The sequence below is a fragment of the Trichosporon asahii genome (assembly GCF_000293215.1).
Source record: "Trichosporon asahii var. asahii CBS 2479 unplaced genomic scaffold scaffold00071, whole genome shotgun sequence".
NCBI classification, from domain to species: domain Eukaryota; kingdom Fungi; phylum Basidiomycota; class Tremellomycetes; order Trichosporonales; family Trichosporonaceae; genus Trichosporon; species Trichosporon asahii.
Window position 1 is genome coordinate 35,505 of NW_014040854.1, and position 19,223 is coordinate 54,727.

At 59.1% G+C, this 19,223-nt stretch overlaps 8 protein-coding genes across 8 annotated transcripts; 4 read left to right on the top strand and 4 right to left on the bottom strand.

The window, feature by feature from the left end:
- Positions 1-752: 752 nt before the first annotated feature.
- A1Q1_04880 (cytoplasm protein) lies at positions 753-1,811 on the bottom strand (the record flags this gene model as incomplete). Its single annotated transcript, XM_014321696.1, has 2 exons — positions 753-1,542; positions 1,702-1,811. The coding sequence occupies 2 exons, from the start codon at positions 1,809-1,811 to the stop codon at positions 753-755; spliced, it is 900 nt and encodes a 299-aa protein (XP_014177171.1).
- Positions 1,812-2,475: 664 nt separating this feature from the next.
- A1Q1_04881 (uncharacterized protein) lies at positions 2,476-3,653 on the top strand (the record flags this gene model as incomplete). The annotated part of the gene is made up of 2 exons (XM_014321697.1): positions 2,476-2,967; positions 3,081-3,653. The coding sequence occupies 2 exons, from the start codon at positions 2,476-2,478 to the stop codon at positions 3,651-3,653; spliced, it is 1,065 nt and encodes a 354-aa protein (XP_014177172.1).
- A 285-nt stretch (positions 3,654-3,938) lies between these two features.
- On the top strand, positions 3,939-5,197 carry A1Q1_04882 (uncharacterized protein; the record flags this gene model as incomplete). Its single annotated transcript, XM_014321698.1, has 6 exons — positions 3,939-4,138; positions 4,192-4,431; positions 4,486-4,617; positions 4,673-4,875; positions 4,916-5,102; positions 5,143-5,197. The coding sequence occupies 6 exons, from the start codon at positions 3,939-3,941 to the stop codon at positions 5,195-5,197; spliced, it is 1,017 nt and encodes a 338-aa protein (XP_014177173.1).
- Positions 5,198-6,386: 1,189 nt separating this feature from the next.
- On the top strand, positions 6,387-6,962 carry A1Q1_04883 (uncharacterized protein; the record flags this gene model as incomplete). The annotated part of the gene is made up of 4 exons (XM_014321699.1): positions 6,387-6,492; positions 6,555-6,727; positions 6,770-6,888; positions 6,944-6,962. The coding sequence occupies 4 exons, from the start codon at positions 6,387-6,389 to the stop codon at positions 6,960-6,962; spliced, it is 417 nt and encodes a 138-aa protein (XP_014177174.1).
- Positions 6,963-8,818: 1,856 nt separating this feature from the next.
- Positions 8,819-10,222, bottom strand: A1Q1_04884 (nucleus protein; the record flags this gene model as incomplete). The annotated part of the gene is made up of 1 exon (XM_014321700.1): positions 8,819-10,222. One exon carries the CDS (start codon positions 10,220-10,222, stop codon positions 8,819-8,821), a length of 1,404 nt encoding a protein of 467 aa, XP_014177175.1.
- A 383-nt stretch (positions 10,223-10,605) lies between these two features.
- Positions 10,606-12,805, bottom strand: A1Q1_04885 (nucleus protein; the record flags this gene model as incomplete). Its single annotated transcript, XM_014321701.1, has 7 exons — positions 10,606-11,378; positions 11,416-12,032; positions 12,110-12,132; positions 12,191-12,240; positions 12,296-12,306; positions 12,360-12,380; positions 12,519-12,805. 7 exons carry the CDS (start codon positions 12,803-12,805, stop codon positions 10,606-10,608), a joined length of 1,782 nt encoding a protein of 593 aa, XP_014177176.1.
- Positions 12,806-14,879: 2,074 nt separating this feature from the next.
- Positions 14,880-16,714, top strand: A1Q1_04886 (tyrosine-tRNA ligase; the record flags this gene model as incomplete). The annotated part of the gene is made up of 5 exons (XM_014321702.1): positions 14,880-15,013; positions 15,124-15,268; positions 15,356-15,594; positions 15,660-16,116; positions 16,181-16,714. The coding sequence occupies 5 exons, from the start codon at positions 14,880-14,882 to the stop codon at positions 16,712-16,714; spliced, it is 1,509 nt and encodes a 502-aa protein (XP_014177177.1).
- Positions 16,715-16,928: 214 nt separating this feature from the next.
- Positions 16,929-18,944, bottom strand: A1Q1_04887 (phenylalanine-tRNA ligase; the record flags this gene model as incomplete). The annotated part of the gene is made up of 6 exons (XM_014321703.1): positions 16,929-17,129; positions 17,251-17,387; positions 17,501-17,827; positions 17,933-18,266; positions 18,321-18,641; positions 18,774-18,944. 6 exons carry the CDS (start codon positions 18,942-18,944, stop codon positions 16,929-16,931), a joined length of 1,491 nt encoding a protein of 496 aa, XP_014177178.1.
- Between the last annotated feature and the right edge of the window lie 279 nt (positions 18,945-19,223).

Here is a 19,223-nt window from a genome sequence, read left to right on the forward strand (position 1 = left end):
CTCAAGCAGCATTGCGAATCGGGCCCGACGACCCGACTCGACTCGCAAACTCGAAATATTCCAGCGAGCCCCGCAACGAACCCATATTATTCCGCAGGAGACACCCGCCGCGTCCCTAAGAGCCCCATATCTAGCCGTGGACATGTGATACTCTTATTCGACACTAGCCTCCTTCTGAAGGGTTTCCGGGTCGTCAGCAGGGACCAGCAGGGAGCACAGGGGGCCACGAGGGGTCGGGCAATCCGCGGCCAATGGGCGGGGCGGTATTGCGTCGCGAAGTTCGGCCGATGCCTCCGCCGCCCAATCAGCCCGCCGTTGTCGATAGAGGAGGATTGGTATTGCTGAAGCTGTCCCCGCATCAGGACCAGAAAGGCAGCGCGCTGGAGAGCTTGCCGGAAAAGCGGGCGCGTCGAGGTGCGCGATGGATGAGATGGATGGGTGAATGTCGGAAGCTCGTTGGAAAGGCAGACGGGTAATTCACTCCACCTGGGTGGGTTGAGCGGCGGGGCGTTGGTCCAGCCCACTTCGACGCGGAGAGAGGCGTCCGGGCCAGATTCGCGGCGTACGCCGGTACGCCGGACGCGTCTGAGCGGCGTCTTTTACTTCCGCTGACTCGATATCGTCGCTGAAGTTCGCAGAAGTTCGGCTCACCCGGCATACCACTGCCGGAGCTGTCTCTTATGTCTAGATGATGGCATCACGTCATGTCTGTCGTTCTATGATCTACAAGATGTGTACGTCTGTCTCTATGTCTATGCGTACTGTGCGCCCAGCGCCTCCGCAATCTTCTTCGCCTTCCGGTTGACCTCACCCCGCTCGCCCATCACTGTCAGGCGGCAGACAACACCCTCGAGGTCAGGAGCATCATCAAGCTTCGGCGCACGAGTCAGGTCGTAGTTGCCAAAGGCCCAGTTGAGGATGTAGGTTTCGTAGTTCTTCGCCTCACCGTTCACGGCGCGCTTGCCATCCTCAGCGGGGAAGCGGACGATGCCCTTGACGCGGTAGATCTCAAAGGGAAGCTTGAGCGCTGCGTCGAGTTGGTCGCGCGAGAGAAGACCGCCCTCTACGGCCTCACCCTTCGGGCACGACTTGCACGTCTCGCCCTCGGCGTGCTCGTGCTTGCCCGGCTGGGCGCCGCCGCGCCACACACTCCGCGTCTCGACCTCGTCCATGTGCTTGCCCTCACCGCCGAGCGCCTCCCAGGTGTTCTGCTCGTCCTCGAGCTTGAAGAGTTGGGTGTCGAGTCCAAACAGCACCTCGGGCCGGATCGGCTTGTCCTTAGAGACCTTGATGTAGGGTGTCTGGTCGGTGAGCTCGCCGAGATGGTCGAGCAGGATGTCGAACTCTCGCTCGGTGCACTGCTCGTGCTTCGACAGCAGGTGGAGGTCGGTGTACTTTGCCTGCAGCTTTGCGCTCGGAGACGTGTCCTCGTATCCCTTGAAGTTCTTGCAGTCGATGACGGTAACGACCCCGTCAAGCTTGAAGCCCTCCGGCTCGAGCTTCCGGATCTGAAGCGCAAGGGTGGCGGGGAAGGCAGAGCCACTGGAGGTTAGTTATGGACACGCTCCATGAACTCACGAAGACTCAATGATGATGCGGTCGGGGTTGAATTTGTCCCGGATCTCCTCCAGCGTGTTCTCGATACGGCCGACCATGGTGCAACACCTGACTGTCAGCTCTGGCAAGCTCACACCAGCTCACAAGCATCCGTTCAGGATTTCGGAGACGCCCGTAATGTTGCCCTGCTTGGCGAGGAGAGAGTCAACTGTCATGTCAGCTTCCAAAGACGCATTGGAACTCACCCTCGACATCTCCGTACTCGTTCTTGAGCAGGACAACCTGCTATCAGCTTCCAGTTCACAAGGAGCAGCTCACCTTGTAGTCCTCGGGCAGTTGCTCCAGTAATCCAAGGATCGTCGTGGTTTTGCCCTGTCTGTCAGCTATCGAGGAAATGGATTGAGCTCACAGCTCCGAGGAAGCCGTTGAAGGTCGTGATCGGAATGGGCCGCTGAAGAGGCTTGCTTTGTTCTCCCATTTTGGCGAGATTTTCGGAATGAGGATTGTGGAGACAGCAGAGTCATCTCCCTCGCTCCCCACTCGGGCAACAGATGGACTGGGTGGTGAGCTCCGCAGCCTCCGCTTCTCCGCATGCCGCTCATCGGCCGCAACGGGGTCTTAGAACAACCACGTGTTGATTACAAACGAGACATGCTTCATTAGAAAAGGTATTGAGATTTCGCTTAATCGTGGATAAACCTCGGAGGTCACCACGTTCTAACCGATCGCGACATCCACCCGCGACTCACGTCTCACTTCGGGCGTCATAACCGAAATTTCCTCACTCATCGTCTTCTGACCGTCGTCTCTCAACACATAGGTGAGCTTTGAGAAGGATAACTGTTAGCTGATCAGCAGAATCCTCCCTTGGAGTTTAGAATACTAGAGAAAGAACGCAGCCGTCACTCTATCATCGACATGCGGCTGACCGAGATTGCGAGTCTTCCAGGACACGAGGACGCTGCGTGGGGCGTCTCGTTCAACCCGCAGCGCAACCTGCTCGCTTCGTGTGGAACCGACCGCACAATTCGACTCTACACGTATACGACGTCATCAGGCTCGCCCGAATTCCAGTTCCACACCTCTGTGCCGACGGGACACCGACGGACGATCCGCGCTATCGACTGGCACCCGACGGGGTCGACGCTGGCGACCGCCTCCTTCGACTCGACAGTGTGCCTATGGGAGGATGAGGATGCGGAGGGACAGTGGGAGTGTGTGACGACGCTGGAGGGGCATGAGAACGAGTGCAAGAGTGTTGGCTTCTCGAACGACGGCGCGCTCATCGCGAGCTGCTCGCGCGACCGCAGCGTGTGGGTGTGGGAGGTGGGAGAGGAGCTCGAATGTATTGCCGTCATGATGGACCACTCGGCCGACGTCAAAGCTGTTGCCTGGCACCCTGTTGAGGAGGTAAGCTTTCCAATTCTCATCCGAGCTGACTCCAGATCCTTGCCTCAGCAAGCTATGATTCGTTCATCCACATCATGTACGACGACCCGGACAGCGACTGGTTCCTGCATCAGAAGCTCAAGCCCTCGGCGGCGAAGAAGGAGATCCCGACGCTGCTGGCCGACATGCGCTCAGAGGCGGAGCGGAACGAAGATGAGCTCGAGGTGCCCCCGCTTCAGGAGCCTGAGACCGTGTGGTGTCTCGCTTGGTCGCCTGATGGAAAGTACCTCGCTTCCGGCGGCGACGGGGGCGGCATCCGAATCTGGCGCCGGAAGCCTGGAACGTCCGGCCTCTCGTCCGAGTTTGAGGAGACGCTGCATGTAGGCGCGCATGCTGGACCAGTCTACGCCATCGACTTCCTCGCCCCGACCGACGCCATGAAGAGCGCCGCTAAGGACGGCTCTGTCGCCCTCCTGGCGTCCACTGGTGGAGACGGACGCATCATTGTCTGGAACGCGAGCAACGAGGACGAGGCGGAGTGCGAGGACATCCCCAGGTTACGGCTCGAACCCGTTGCTGTTGTGCGCGATGCCCACGGCGTCAGCGATGTCAACAGCCTCAAGTGGAACAAGAAGGAGGGACAGGAGGGCGTTCCCGCCAGCTGCGCGGATGACGGCAGCGTCAAGGTCTGGAAGTTTGAAGTGTAACAGCATGCAGGTAGTCACATAGATGCTTACACTTGGACTGATGATTGTCGAACGCGCATTACTGACGAGGAAACCAAGGCGCAAGGGGCCCGGGTAGTCTGCGGTGATCCAGCATGGAACGCTGATCATGCGCCCCTCCACACACGACACGCAATGCTCATACTACTCCCCCTTTGTTGCTAACCACTCAGCCTAGTCCACTCCATCACTTAGTCTTTGCATCATCAGCCAAACTGAGTACGAATTAGCTCTACAGACGTTCGCGCTTCTAGCTGACATTCAGCCATGGCAGCCCCTTCAGCGAGCTTTCTCCTGGGCTCTCCGAGCGAGGCGCATACTTTCATCAACACACCGTACACGCTAGGTGGCGACGTTGACCTGCGACTCGTCAAGCTCGATGAGGTCCACTTCAAGCAGCGCGACACTTCGCGCAACGACGCCGTCTGGGACCTCTTTGACCTCGAGTCAAAGCTGGATATCACACTGTGAGAGTGATCGAGAGCTTCAGAATCCCCGCTCCATCAGAAGCTAACCGCAGGCCACCACCCCCTCCCCCCGATCGCCCCCTCACAGCTGCCGAGCTGCAGACGCACGAGAGGGCCGTCCTCGCTCGCAAGTTTGCCCTGCTGAAGCACATCGCGCAGCTCCTCGGCGGAACCTGTTCGCACATGTCGTATCTGCGACCGGAGCGAGTGATGCGCATGAAGGAGGGAGGCTGCATCGAGCCCGTCGCCTACGCTGTCGGAAAAGGGTTCAACGACAAGGTCATCGGCAACCGGTGAGTTGGGGGGACGACGCAGCTGCAGGACTGGCAAGATGAAGCTGACGACAGCATGTTCGACACCAACGACTACACGGGCGCGATGCGAGTCTATCTCCACGCCCTGACGGACCTGGCGCCGTGGTACGCCTCCCCGCTCCTCTTCACGGAACAGCAGATCAAGGACATGGGCCTGGCCGCTCTGTAAGCTCTGGGGCTCGCCATAGTAGCTGACACGCAGCGAGCCCGCGCTGTGGAGCAACCTCTCACTCTGCCTGTTCAAGTACTCGCAGGCGCTCGCCAAGACCGGCTCGTCGCTCAGTCTCGCGCTCTCCTCTCTCGGCGCGCTGCAGCCCACGGCCGGCCGCTGCGTTGAGATTCTGCACGCCGCCGAGCTCGCTGCTGCCCAAGTCACCGGCGCGCGGTACGTCACCGCCGATCTCCTGAAGAAGGGATTCCACCGTGAGCTTTTTTGAAGCGCGCGCGAAGAGCTGACAGTCAGATTACGGCCGCGCGCTCCAGGCCCGTGTGGAGCTGCTCAAGGTTATCAACCCCGTGACGAAGGACAAGGCGGGCGACTACGGCGAGTGGGACAAGGTCATCGCTGAACTGAACGTCGCGCCGAAGAAGATCCATGGCGACTCGGGACTGGCGCACGCCAAGTGCAAGGAGAAGCATGTGTGCTTGGGGTGAGTTGGGGCAATGGTGACTCTCAACTGACGAGAGCAGGGGCAATGACTCTCAGGAGCAGAGCTCGCAAGTTACGTCGGCCGGGGAGACTTAGTCCGAGAGGCGTTTGCTGCCTGAGGCCGACAGCCGCACCTGTACGAGTGGACGAATATATGCAAAGACCATGCCTGGTGTGCAGTCCTACGATCAGAGCACTGGCAACTTAAGAGCAGGGGCTGACTGATGCCGATGGGCAGCTTCAGCCTCCGTGGGAGGAGTGACCATCCTTCACCGGCCACTTATCTGTTATTCTGACGCTGACACTTCTGAAAGCGGCACCTCAATGAGGGAGAGGCGCGGCACCGTACTACGGCAGGGGCAAGACCTCGATCCCAACGCTGACTCTGTCACGTGCGACTCATTGCTGATTACTGACGGATCAAGCGCTCGAAAGGAGCGAAGGTCAAGGCGCGAAGGGCGCAACGGAAGCGAGGGCGCAGTGTAACTCGCACGAGAGGATTGGAGGGCATGGAGGGGCGCAGCTCAGCATGGATTCCCGCCAGGTCATCGTTGCATCTTCCTCCTTCACACCCTTCTCCATTCGCCACCTCGTCCTCTCGCTTCTTCTCAACAGTCATCATCCTGCCGTGAAGGGTCAGCTGTCCCGCTTCTGTTCTGGATAAACTGACGACCAAGTCTTTCGAGCTCTCGCTCCCATCGCTCGTGAGGCTGACTACCGAGTACTCTGCCCCATAGCTGACGCACAGACGATTAGTAAGCAGTTATGGGTGAGCTGCCTCCTCGTTCAACATAGCTGACAGTCAGTCCTCTACCCTACTTCAAGTGGCGAAGGAGGGGGAGGATTGTGAGGTGTCTGTACGTGTCGTTCCAGCTAATGTTCAGGATCCGGCGGGCATCAAAGTCGCCACCCTCAACTTGTGAGCTGCAAAGGCCTTGTGTGCTTGTATAGCTTCAGCAAACGCACAGTTGTTCTATGCGGGAGGAAGTGTGAGTTAGTTCCATCCCAAGCCCATGCGAAGCTGACTTACAGACAACCTTCTTGTACCGCCCCAAAAAGGTCAGCTGGCGTCCTTATCCCTGTGAAACTGACCCCAAGCATGTGGACATCAAAGCACAACCACCGTTGCGGGAGAGTGAACGAGGAGCACAGTGCGTGAGCTGAATTGAGATTCCGCAAAGCTGACAAAGCTGACAGAAGTCAGGCGAACAGAAATGAGCTCGACCAGGGAACTCGGGGTCGTGAGGCGGTCCTCATGCCTCACTTTCCGTCCCAACGCCTCAGTATGAATGCGGACCAACGTCGTGAGTCAGCTGCCGCAAGGCCGCAGGAGCTATCGCGCAATCTGCTGCAACACCCTCCTTTGAGCCGTACGCTCGCGGAGGACACCAGTGAGCTGTTTCATGACATGTAGTGTCCCTTAGCTGACTCCGGTCGTGTCGGTAAAAGGCAGAGGCCGAGGGAATGGTGGGCAAGCTTCCCCTCCTCTTTAAGAAGCTGATGCCCAAGCCTGCCTATGTGACATTGCGGAGCTTCCAACAGCGACCTGACCCGGAGGGAGCTGTGGCGCCGCGTATTGACCAATGGTTAGATCCGTGTCAGAGGCCAGCATGTCTGGTGGAGTTCGTGAGCTAGCCTATCGCGGTGTTTCATTAGCTGACCCAACAGGGTTATGATATCTCGTCGCCCAGGCGAGTGGACCGAGCGGATCATGATTTTGTGGATTGCGCCGTTGGTGAGCTAGGACCGCCAATTGCTCAAGCTGACGCCCAGCCACGGACTTTCATGTCAGTTGCTTACGTTTTGACAGTTGAATGGGAACTGACCGTGACCCCAACCTAGTGAGCTCACAGTGTCTTAAGAGCCGGCCAGCTGATATCCAAGCAGCCTCACGAAGTCAGTCCTTCTCGAACCGCGATAAAACCGACTGCCACAAAACTCACTTGGTTCTTGTTCGTGATCTCGTAAGCTGAGAAAAGCTCGCACGGCCTAGCTGATGCCAGCTGCCGCCCGGCTGCGATTGCTTCGAATGTCAGTGGCCGCGTACTCCGACAGCTGACCGATGGATGTTTGGCCGGAATGGCACATTGCGAGCTCACGTTAGGAATCTGACTGAGCTGACGACCAGGTGTCGGTGTGAAGGAAGCTGTACAGCTCGCTTACAGCTGATCACAAGAGCTTGTTCGAATTTCCGCTAGTGAGTTCTCCCATCGGACCTCAGAGCTATGTATTATGGACCTTCGAGCTGATTTCCAGGCACTACAGATCGTTTCAGTTAGCCCACGGGCAGATCTGACAGCTATCCTCTCGACTTCCGAATCGTGAGCTACTACAACGGCTTCGCAGCTGACCTGCAGCGATCTCCCCCAGCAGTCAGTTGCCCCCTGCCCTTTGGTAACTGATATACAGACTCCCTTCCGTTCGTGGCACTTGCCAGCTAAACAACGCAGGCTAGTCAACACCCAGAGATCTATGCGACGAGGACTTGGCAGTTGCGGCCCTGCCCGCGGAGTTTTCCCGCCCGGTCCTGGTGAGCTAGGAATCGCGGTTGAGCTGACAACCAGACGACCACACATATGCAAGTTGATGTAGGTGGTGGGGAAACTGACCGCCAGGCGCTTTCTTTCTGCGGTGCTGGCGAGTTACATCGCAGAGAATTACTCGAGCTGACATCCAGCCACCACAGTAAGTCAGCTCACGGATGTGCAAACCATAGCTAATCATCAGATGCCATCTCGTCTTTCCGCCGATCCGCGGTGAGCTGCCCACCGCCCTACTAGAGCTGATATCTCAGACATCACCCGCCACTTCAGAACCGGAGTAGGGAAACTGACGCTCAGACGCCCATTCTTACACGCAAGGTGCTGGTGAGCTACCGCGGCCGCTTTGAGCTGACAGCCAGACGACCACGAATCGGCAAGTTTATGACCTCTGGAAGCAACTGACCACCAGGCGCATTCGCTTTCTTCTGTGGTGCTCGTAAGCTATCACGCAGAGAGTGTTCTGAGCTGACATCCAGCCATTGTCGCGAGTCAGCTTTGGAAGTTGCATGTGATAGCTGACCATCAGATGCCATCTCGGGTGAGCTAAGCTAACCCCATTTGAAGCTGACACCCAGCCATCACTGTCAGTTCTGATTGCCATCTCGAATACGAACTGACTCTCAGACACCCACTCGTCACTTGCTGGCTGGTAAGCTGTATGCTGTACTCGAACCAACGTTGAGCTGACGACCAGCACCCTCCTCCTCCCCTATCCTCTCCTCCAGGTCAGTTCTCTGGCTTCGGACCTGCTAACTGACAAACAGATGCGCTCTCTGCGATTTCCACCCCCTTCACCGCAAGTAGGTCACAGCGTACCCACTCGTAATCTCGGTCAGATCTCCACTGGAATCACCTTCCCGTACCTCGAGTCACGGCTCAATACATGCATTACCCTGCCAAAACACACGGCTGCACTCTATTATGGATTGGATAGCGGATACCCTACACCTGGTGTATTACAGTACACGGAGTGATACAAGTCGACGTCTCTTCTCTCCCTCTCTGCGCTTTCTGTCTCACGCTTCTCATGACACTATGCCTAACACATTCACCCCCCGACATTCTCCATCGGTCGCGCGGAGCCATCGCTGCTCAACAGGGGACACAGGCGACGCAGGCGGCGCGCGGCGAACACAGCGCGCACCAGCTCGCTTCGCTCACTGCGCTCGCGCGCTTAGGCCATCCACGAGTGCCCGCTCCAGTCAAACGCACCGTACCCGGGCACAGTAACGGAGTCCTGGCGCTGCGGCGGCCTGGGCCCATTCACGTTCTGGGGCACGTTGGGCGTCTCGTTCTGGGGCGTGTTCGTGTTACTCGGGTTGTTGGATCCGGGAGCATTGTTGTTCTGGTTCTGGTTCTGGTTCTGCTGCTGATTACCGCCGCCACCGTTGCCGTTGTTATCCCACGAGAACGAGAAGACACGGCTGAGGAAGTCGTCGGGCACCTGGCTCTGCGCGGCGGGGCCCAGCTCGCTCGTCCCGTTCGTCGGGTTTTGCGGGGGCGGGAAGTAGGCTGATAGCATTGATTCGACGGCGGGGTCGAGCTGCGGCTGAGAGGGCTGCAGCGCCCTGTTGTCGAAACGCGCGAATTGAGCCAGGTTTGCCGGGTCCAGGCCCGCAAAGTTGAACCCGCCTTGCTGGTTCATCAGCTGCTGCTGCTGCACAGGGTTGTCGCCTGCCACGCTCTGCGTCGGCGTCAGGTTCGGCGGAGGCATGGGGTACGCGCCAAAGACGGGCTTCTCGTTCGTCGGCGTGCTGTCGTTGCCAGAGGGCGACTGCGTGATGACACCCGGGTCGGCTGCGGGCGAGACGAACGCGCTGTTGCCGGGCTGCGAGCCTGTTGGGCTGTCCGCCTCAAGCTGCGCCTGGCGGATAAGACGCTTGACAGCGCGCTGCAGGTTGTGCTCCTCGTCGTCGCCGTCGGCCTCGTGCATGCTCTTGCGCTTGACGCCGTGCTGGCCTGGCCGGCGACGCTCCTCGACCTCGGCCATGAGGAAGTCCATGACCTTGATTGCCGACTGGGCGGGGATGGACGACTGCGCAACCTTGCGCATCTGGTCCACGGCGCCCTTGACCTCGGCAATCTTCTCCTCCGTCACCTTGCTCTTCATCTCGCGCTTCGCCGTCTTGAGCAGGTCGATGATGACGACCATGCCCGACACCGTGACGTAGAACAGCGGAATCCACCACTTCTCGAGGAACGGCGCGACACCGTTGTTATCAGACATCATGCGCAGCGAAGCACGGGCGGCGCGGATGCACTGCTCCTTCGAGTAGGCGAACCGCTCATCCTCGTATCCCCTGGACAGCCACGGGCGGTGGAGGCGCAGCATACGCGAGTGGATCGCAAGACTGAGTGTGATCTTCTCGTAGTATTCGACGAGCGCCTTCGGATCGTTCGACGTCGGTCCGTTGCTGTTGTCCGGCTGGAAGAATGCAGGCAGCTCGAGCATGGCCTTGCGCAGCTCGCGGTCGACGCTGAGAATGAACGAGTACGGCGGGTGGTTGTTGTTGTTCGCCTGCCAGATCTGGCGCTGGCTAATCTCGGCAAACTTGAGCTTGGCGAGCTGGAACGACATGCGTGTTCGCACGCTCAACCTTCTTGTACCGCCCCAAAAAGGTCAGCTGGCGTCCTTATCCCTGTGAAACTGACCCCAAGCATGTGGACATCAAAGCACAACCACCGTTGCGGGAGAGTGAACGAGGAGCACAGTGCGTGAGCTGAATTGAGATTCCGCAAAGCTGACAAAGCTGACAGAAGTCAGGCGAACAGAAATGAGCTCGACCAGGGAACTCGGGGTCGTGAGGCGGTCCTCATGCCTCACTTTCCGTCCCAACGCCTCAGTATGAATGCGGACCAACGTCGTGAGTCAGCTGCCGCAAGGCCGCAGGAGCTATCGCGCAATCTGCTGCAACACCCTCCTTTGAGCCGTACGCTCGCGGAGGACACCAGTGAGCTGTTTCATGACATGTAGTGTCCCTTAGCTGACTCCGGTCGTGTCGGTAATCGACGCTGCGGGTGGTTGTTGTTGTTCGCCTGCCAGATCTGGCGCTGGCTAATCTCGGCAAACTTGAGCTTGGCGAGCTGGAACGACATGCGTGTTCGCACGCTCTCAGGCTGAGGGCGGATCGGCTGGCCGTCGATGAGGTCCTCATCCTCAATGTTGGCGGGCAGGGCACACTTGATCTGGTCGGGGTGAATGCTGCACGCAAAGTTGTAGCTCGGGGCAAGCGACCAGTCGAGGAAGACCAGGTTCCACCAGATGCGGCGTCCGACCTCACGCTGAATCAGACTCTCCCAGCGTCCCTTCCACATCGGCAGTGGTCGGCCGTCGACACTCTGCTGTTCGGCTCCGAGTCGAGAAAGACCCAGTCCCTGGGCCATCTTGATAGCGGCACCGAGAAGAGCCCAAGCGGCATCGGCACGGTCACGGTTGTTCATGAGGACGCTCATGAGAATGGTAGCCTGCAGGTTCTCGAGCGTGTGGTTGGCGATGAAGTCGCTGGACCACTGGCATGCTCGCGCAGCGGCGTACCACTGGTCGCAGAGCGACTGCACCTCTTCCCGGGAGCTGAAGTGCTTGGCCGCCTCGTCCGAGTCCATGAAGTACAGCCCGAGCGTAATGACGACAAAGTAAACAGCCAGGAAGGGCGTTGAGATCTCGTAGACAACGCGGTCGGGCGGCAGAGCCCAAAGGTCACGGCACTGGCTGAGGAACGTCGGGACATGGAACACTGGGTGTGAGTTGGGCACGCACGAAAGATAACTCACATCTGTGAAGCCAGTCCACTCGGTTGAGGTATGCGTTGACCATCAGCTCACCAAGCTCGCGCGACGGCAGGCAGCGGGTCAGGGCGTTCAAAACAAGGTCGGTCTTGCGGGTGTACATGTCGAACACCTCGACGGGCGTCAGCTGCTCCGCAAGAGCAGAGATACGAGCGCCGCGCTCTTCCGTGTTGCCAAGGAATCTGAACTCTGACTTGACATTGCTCGGCGAGAACATGGATGGCGAGTCGCCAGTCTGCTGAGTCTGACGAGCGAGGTGGTAGCCATGTCCGGGCGCCTGCTTGCTAACAGACGAGACCTTGCGGCTGATGCCGTTGAAGTGTGGGATGGAGTGAGCGCCATCGACGCGCGCACGGCCGAACGCCAGGTGTTCGAGAGTGAGGGCCGCTCCTTCCGTATCAGAGACATCGTCCGCGTCCTGCGGGTTGCCCATGGCAGGGTTCTGCCCACCAGAGCCCGGAGGCGGCAGCTTGCTCTGGATCTGCTTAAGGAACTGCTCCAGGTCGGACGGCACGATGGCTCCCGACTTGACAAGGGCAGCCTCGAGGGCGTCCACGCGGTGGGCGAGGTTCGCGAGGTCCTGGGTGGTCGCATAGTTGGATCTTGACACAGTCAGCCACGGCACTTGGCATCGGCCCGATGATGAGGTAAGAGGGGGCCCCCAAACCTGATTACTCACGAAGCGACTAGTTGCTTCTCCGCCTGATTGTACGTCAGCATCCACACCCACGATGCACGAAACATGGCGCAGCTTACTCACTGTTCCGACCTCATGACAGCGAGCCTGGTCCTGACGAAGGATGCAGGGTCCTGGGACCGATCAGTACTAGAATCGAAAATTATTAGCTCAGTGTGAGTAACATACCGCATGGAAACCTGGTGGTTCGTTAGCGAACTGCATCTGCACGCAGAGCATTGCGGGGACTCACTTCTTGTCACATTTGATCTTTCTGCAGCGTCAAAGGTAGACGGGAGAGGCGGCGTCAGCACAAGGTTCCAGCTATGGCTCAAGGTACGCCGGGGTGACTCCCAGCTCGGGCCGATGGCACCGGTAAGGAAGATTCCTAGATTCAGAACCCCGAACTCACCTGCGGCGACATTCTGAGCAGCTCTGGACAACGCGGCGGCGAGTCGCGTGCGGCTTCTTCTCCTTCTTGATGTCGGGCTTCTGGGGGGTGTCGTCGACCTCCTCTTCTTCGGGGCTCATGGTTTGATGCGTCGAGTCGTCGTCTGCAATGTCGGTTCCAGAAAATGAGCGAGACCGCTGCTGAGTCGCCGGTGAGGAGTCTTTCAGATGAAGCAGCTGAGGAAACGGGGGCAGAGGGGGTACACCCTTGTTACCAGGATGATAACGATTAGGCGGGGGTTGGGACATAGCCAGATGTCCGAGACAGGATGCTTGGTAGCTGGTGTGGTGTGGGTGGTGGATGGAATCAGACGCTAGTGCGGACTTGAATTAGCTCAGCCGTTGGCGGGCTGGCCGGTTTTCGTTTTGGGGGGAGGGTGGGGTAGGTGAATCGGAAGTAGGACAGAGCGTTGCGTTTTACTTGCTCATGCGGGTGCGAATGAATGTCTCTCGGGGGCAGAGGAATGGGGTGATGGTGAAGAGAGAGTATTCAATGGTGAGGACGAAAGAAGGCGTAATGGAGGGTGAGAGGGAAGGCGTGCCTCAGTGCTGAAGAGGGTGGGAGGAATAAGCCAAGAGTGTGTCCAGAACGGTGGTGACCGAGGGAAGGATCAGACTCGAGTCCAGCCGGCCAGGTGCTTAACTCCATTACAGGGGCTGCCTGGCATGTTGGGCGCACGCCTGGGTCAGAAGCCTGGGGCCGTTAGGGGGTCTCCGACAGTCGGGTATCAGCTCTCGCACCCGTGGGAAACCCCCCTCGCCAATGCCACCAGAGCAGCACACCTCCGAGCTCGTCCTCGCCGAATCCGCGTATTCGCCGCGACGACCCACATATCAACGGAAGCGGATCGGCGCGTGGTCTAGCCCGTCCTCAACACCCACCTGGTCCCAGCTGATTCATTGAAATATTCGAAATCCCTGCCGTCTATTTCACCTACGCCCGTCATCATCCAACGCTTGTCATTGGGCCTCACTGCATCACGTGACTCGTCCTTGCCCCAGCTGCCTGATCATCGAGCCTCTTCCTGAAGACGAGATCGGTCACAAGAATCTTCTGATAGGTCGCACCGGGGAGGATGCCGACGCCGCAATCCGCCGCAGACGCCATTTAAGCGAGAGGGACGCAGAGAATAAACAAACAGTGCTCAGGTTCAGGCGCCCTCTGTCCTCATTCCTTTAGAAGTTCTGCAGGTAAAACTTTTCTCGGTTGGCACAAGTCTAGACCTGGCGAACTCGTCCAGGTGCGCCCAGGTGACAGCACAGGAGCGAGGGTAGCCAGGATCTTGCGGAACTGGAACGCTCTTCGCAGAGTCTGGTTGGTTGGCAGTCCCAAACGCTCCTCGATTCGGGCAAGCACAGGGACGAGGCGTCCCACCCGGTCACCTCGCCCTGCTCAGATAAGGCATTCAGCGGTGCAGAGGTGCTCATGTGCGTTCATGTGGTCTGACGCATCATTCAGCTGGCTGAAGAATTCATAGCCAGCCTCTGACGTTGTGGGTCTTTCACCGTCTCACTTTACTGGGACGTGCACTGCTGTACTTAGACGCCCACGATTGGTTCCACAACGTCGAGGTAGTCGCCGCCGTAGTCCGCATCCGCTCCCTCGCTCGCCTACTTCGGAGACGGCGTCTGGTTGCGGTAGCGAGCTCGGCGTAGGCGAAAGTACCGAATGCCGCAAGGTCAATACCGCGCTGTCCCGTGCTGGCCCGAAGCTTGACCGTATTTAATAGTTGTCGCTCGTGTGCTTGGTGTCATGACCATTGCGGGCAGCAGAGAGGAAGGCACAGGCACCTATTGCTCGCTCGGAAGCCCGCAAGTATCGAGCACCTATTTGGCCGTCGATCGACTTCTGCTCTGCTCTGATCGAACGCCGCTGCATATCTGCTGCGCCACGGAGCGTCACAGTCGTATAAACATCGGAACGAAGTGCCTCCACTGCCGCACCCGTTATCGATGGGAGTATTTCCGAGTTCAGGCGTGCATTTCCGACAGACACCCGGGGCTTTCTGCTCTAACATCTGCCATAGCTCATCGCAAAACCTTGCACGCAGATGGAAGCCCAGATCCCTCAGATCTATGCTCTCGTGCTCTTTTCGCCTTCAATACCAATTGGCTGAGCATATGGAGGCGTACACAGAAGAGAAGGGCGTTAGAGCGTCGAACTCCGCTCACTCTCCCATGCGATCGCCACGAGCCCTCCGAGTGCCACCGCCGAGACGCGGAAGCAAAAAGTCCAGATGATCCGTCGTCCAGTCTCAAGAAGTGGAGGTCATCTCCGGCCTGAGCCGAGTGACTGCTCGATCGAACACCCAGAAACAGCGGCATGCTCGCATTACGGAGACGTCTGCTGACCCCGGGCCTTCTGCGGCCAGTCGGTCTCAGGGCGCTCTCGACCAAGCCGGCGCCAAACGTTCTCGACGAGCTTGATGAGCGAGGTTTCGTAGCTGCTACGACGAGGTGAGTCTTCGTCTTCCTCGAGCTTGGCTGTGCCGTCATGGTGTCTTCCTCGGAACGACCAAAGTCTACTAACCCGCGTTGCTTCACCACTCGACGCTTGCTGACTGTAGTCCGGAACTCCGCTCCCATCTCGACTCCAAGACGACGGTCTACGCCGGTGTCGATCCTTCCGCCTCGTCGCTGCACGTCGGCAACCTCCTTCCCCTCCTGGGACTACTCCACTTCCGTGCTCGCGGACACCATGCCTTGGCTCTGGTAAGCTCGCTTGGCGTCTCTGTTAGCTGACGACAGATTGGCGGTGCGACCGGTGCAATTGGCGACCCCTCAGGACGGTCAACGGAGCGCAACGCGCTCGACAAGGAGACGCTCGCGACCAATGTCGCCGGTATCACGAACCAGGTGAACCGCTTCTTCGAACGCGGTATCGAGTACGCCAAGAAGAGGGGTTACGACCCCGAAGCGACGGAGAAGGGGTACCGCGTCCTCAACAACCATGACTGGTTCAAGGACATGAGCTTCCTCGACTTCCTGCGCGATGTCGGAAAGTATGCCCGTGTCAATACCATGCTGGCGCGCGAGTCGTGAGTAAGCCCCTGCACCGCGAACGGGGACAGTTGTATCGCATCCGGACTCAACTGACGACCAGAGTTAAGACGCGCCTCGATTCCGACGCCGGCATCTCCTTCACCGAGTTCTCGTACCAGCTCCTGCAAGCGCACGACTTCAACGTGCTCTACCGCTCTGAGGGCTGTCGCGTGCAGCTCGGCGGAAGCGACCAGTGGGGCAACATCGTCGCCGGCATCGACATGATCAAGCGGACACGAGCGGCTGATGCCGCGCAGGCAGAAGCTGCGGCGCGAGCGGCCGCCGCGGCCGAGGCCGAAGCCGCCAAGGCGCAGGAGGGAGGGAAGAAGACGAAGGGCAAGCAGGCCGCCGCTGTTAAGAAGGAGGAAGAGGAGAAGGAGGTGAAGAAGGAGGAGGAACCCGCGTTCGGCATCACCATTCCCTTGCTCACGACAGCGAGCGGGGAGAAATTCGGCAAGAGCGCCGGCAACGCGGTCTGGCTCGACGAGACGCGGACGAGTGTCTCGGATTTTTACCAGGTGAGTACAGCCGGCTCCCGCAAAGCTAGTGCTGTCGTTCGGTTCTAGCTTACCTGTTTCACAGTTCTTCTTCCGCGCGACCGACGCCGACGTCGAAAAGTACCTGAACGTACTGACGCTCCTGCCCCCCGCCGAGATCAAGGCAGTTATGGCGCAGCACCGCTCGAACCCCCGCAGCCGACACGCGCAGCGCACCCTTGCGCGTGAGGTGACCGAGCTCGTCCACGGCCCCTCGGGTGTGGCGCAGGCCGAGCTCCTCGCGACCATCCTCTTCGCGCCGTCACTGCGTGACGTGAAATCGTCGCAAGTGCTCGAGATCATCGAGTCGGGGGCTTCGGACCCGCGTTTCCGCCGCGTGCACCGCAAAGACCTCAAGGGCAAGCCCGTCACAAAGCTTGCGGTCGAGTACGGCCTCACGAAAGCGCGGAGCGAGGCGGCCCGTATCGTGAGCTCGAAGGGCATGACGCTGAACGGGGACGTGGTGAATGACCCGCGGAGGGAGATCAGGGTGCAGGAGCTGATTGACGGGCACATTGCCGTGCTCAGGAAGGGCAACAAGGACGCGATCGTGTTCTACGTCGACCGCGACGACCTCTAACGCTTCTCTCTTCACACATATCATTTATTCTGGCATATTGCATTTTGGTTGGCTAAAGTGATGCATCATCTAAGTCTAACCCCTGCATCTCCGCTATCCGGAGAGCCCGGGGCTGTCAAGTCCTGTCAAGTCCTGTCAAGTCCTGTCCTGTCGCGCTACTGTCCAACAGCGCTACAGCGCACAACAGCGCACAACTGCCTGACGGCAGTTGTACCTAGTCATCGCCCTTGTCGAGACGCACGGCCGCGGCGCTCTTGACGCCCGCGAGGTCCGTCTTGTGTCCGACGAGCGTGCGAATGTCCTGGATCTTGTACTTGATCATGGTCGGGCGCTCTAGTGACATGCCCCAGCCGAGGACGCGCACGCCCTTCGGGAGGCCCATCGGCTCGAGCATCTCAGGACGGAAGACACCGGACTGGTCGTCAGCTGGAAGTTCTCAGAGGCTAGCTTCGTTTCACACCTCCCCTCCCGAACCTGTGTTGGGTCGGAGAGAGGTGCCGAGGGCTCGGGCCTACCGGCCGAGCGGCCGCACTCACATTGGCAATCTCAATCCACTTGCCGAGACCCTCGTGCCAGGAGAAGACCTCCATGGACGGCTCGGTGTAGGGGTTGAACGCGGGCTTGAAGCGGAGCTTGTGGTTGCCCGTCTTGGCGAAGAACTCCTTCATGAAGCCTGGTTGTTAGCTCTGGTCCGGTATGCGACTGTGAGCTTGTCCTCCGAGTGACGCTTGAATTCTCCCTTCATCAAAGCCTGGGTCACTCGCTCCGCTCGTGTCTCCGACTTACCAATAAGGTGTCCCAGCGTAATGTCATAGTCGGCAACGACACCCTCGACCTGGTGGAACTCGGCGAGATGCGTCGCGTCCGTCGCCTCGTTACGGAACACGCGGTCGATGGAGAAGAGCTTGGCGGGCTTGAAGCCGCCGGGCTGGTTTGCAATCTTGTACAGCATCGCAGTCGACACTGACGTCGTGTGCGTGCGGAGCAGCAGCTTCTCGCTCTCCAGGCGCGAGAAGGGCGCGCGGTAGCCGATCGAGCCGTAGCCGCCCACCTCGTGCGTCTTGGCGACCCGCTCGTAGTACGGCTCGTCCGGGATGTCCGCCTTGACGGGGTCTGGATGTCAGCTGGAAGAAAACTCACGGAAGCTGAACGTAGCAACCATCTGCTTTCCTCGTCGAAGTTGAGGGTAGTACTCGCTTCGCACGCTCTTTAACTCACCGGCAACGTAGAAGGTGTCCTGCAGCTCACGCGCGGGGTGCTGCTGCGGGACGAACATAGCGTCGAAGTTCCAGAAGGCGGACTCGACGAAGTGGTCCGTCGGCATCTCGGTGAAGCCAAGGTCGAAGAAGATCTGGCGGAACTCCTCGCGCACCTTGAGGAGGGGGTGGAGGGCGCCTCCGTTCGGCTGCTCGCCCATGGCGGCAAAGTTGTACTGCTTGAAGCTCGCGTCCTTCCACGCGCCGCTCTGGAGCATGTCGACAGTCAGGTCCGTCTCGTACGTCTTGACCTCGAGCGCGAACTCCTTGCCCTTGCCGGCCTTGTAGTGAATCAGCTTCCTGCGTTGTCAGCTTGAAGGTCAGGCTTGATAACCTCACTTGGGAACAACAAGCTTGCGCTTCTGGAACTCCTTCAGGTCCTTCTCGGCCAGCGACGTCAGGTTCTTGAGCTGCGCCGCCGTCTCGTCCTGCACGCTGTCCACGGCACGAACGAAACCAGCACCGTCCTTCGCGATCCACTTGTTCTTGAACGCACGGCCCTGGCCGATCTTGACAACGTCGTCGCTGAGCGCCTTCTTCAGATCCGGGATCGAGACGGCAGCTCCACCCTTCGGCGGCAGCGCCTCCCACACGCGGTACTCGTGCGATCCCTCCTTCGCGATCTGCGCTCCCTCCTCCGTCAGGCCGTAGACTGTCTCCGTGATCTGCTCCTGCGTGACCATCTGTCATGTCAGCTACAACATGGACAAAATGAGCTGTGGAGTAACAGCTGGCGTCTGGCGGATCACCAAACTCTCCTCAGCCAGCACCTGGCACACCGCCCCAGTGCTCATCGCACTCACGTCCTTGGTCTGCAGCGAGTCGAGGGCCGCCTTGACCAGCGTCTGTCCATTTTCGCCGAGCTCCTTGCCGTTCACGACGAGCGTGCGGGTGTCGTTGATCTTTCCGTCGGGCGACGCATCGAGCGCCTTCAAAATCGCCGTCTGAACCTCCTCAACGGTGGGGAGACTCATTTTTGTTGTTGTGTCTAGTCGAGCTGTTGGAAAAGTCAACGTGCGTACGTCTTCAGCGGCGGCCTGATCGCAGCCCAGCCAGCGAGTGCCAGCTGAAATCGGAGTCGACCATCTTTCGCTGGCCTATTTGGCGAAAAAGTGGAGGCATGCGGGACCTGACACATGCCTATTTTCGGTCCCTCCACTGTAGCTTGCCGGACCGAGGAAGGTCGACACACAGCTTTGTCGTATGCATGCATCTCAGGCTGCCCGCTCAGAGCAGAGCAACAAGGTATTGGA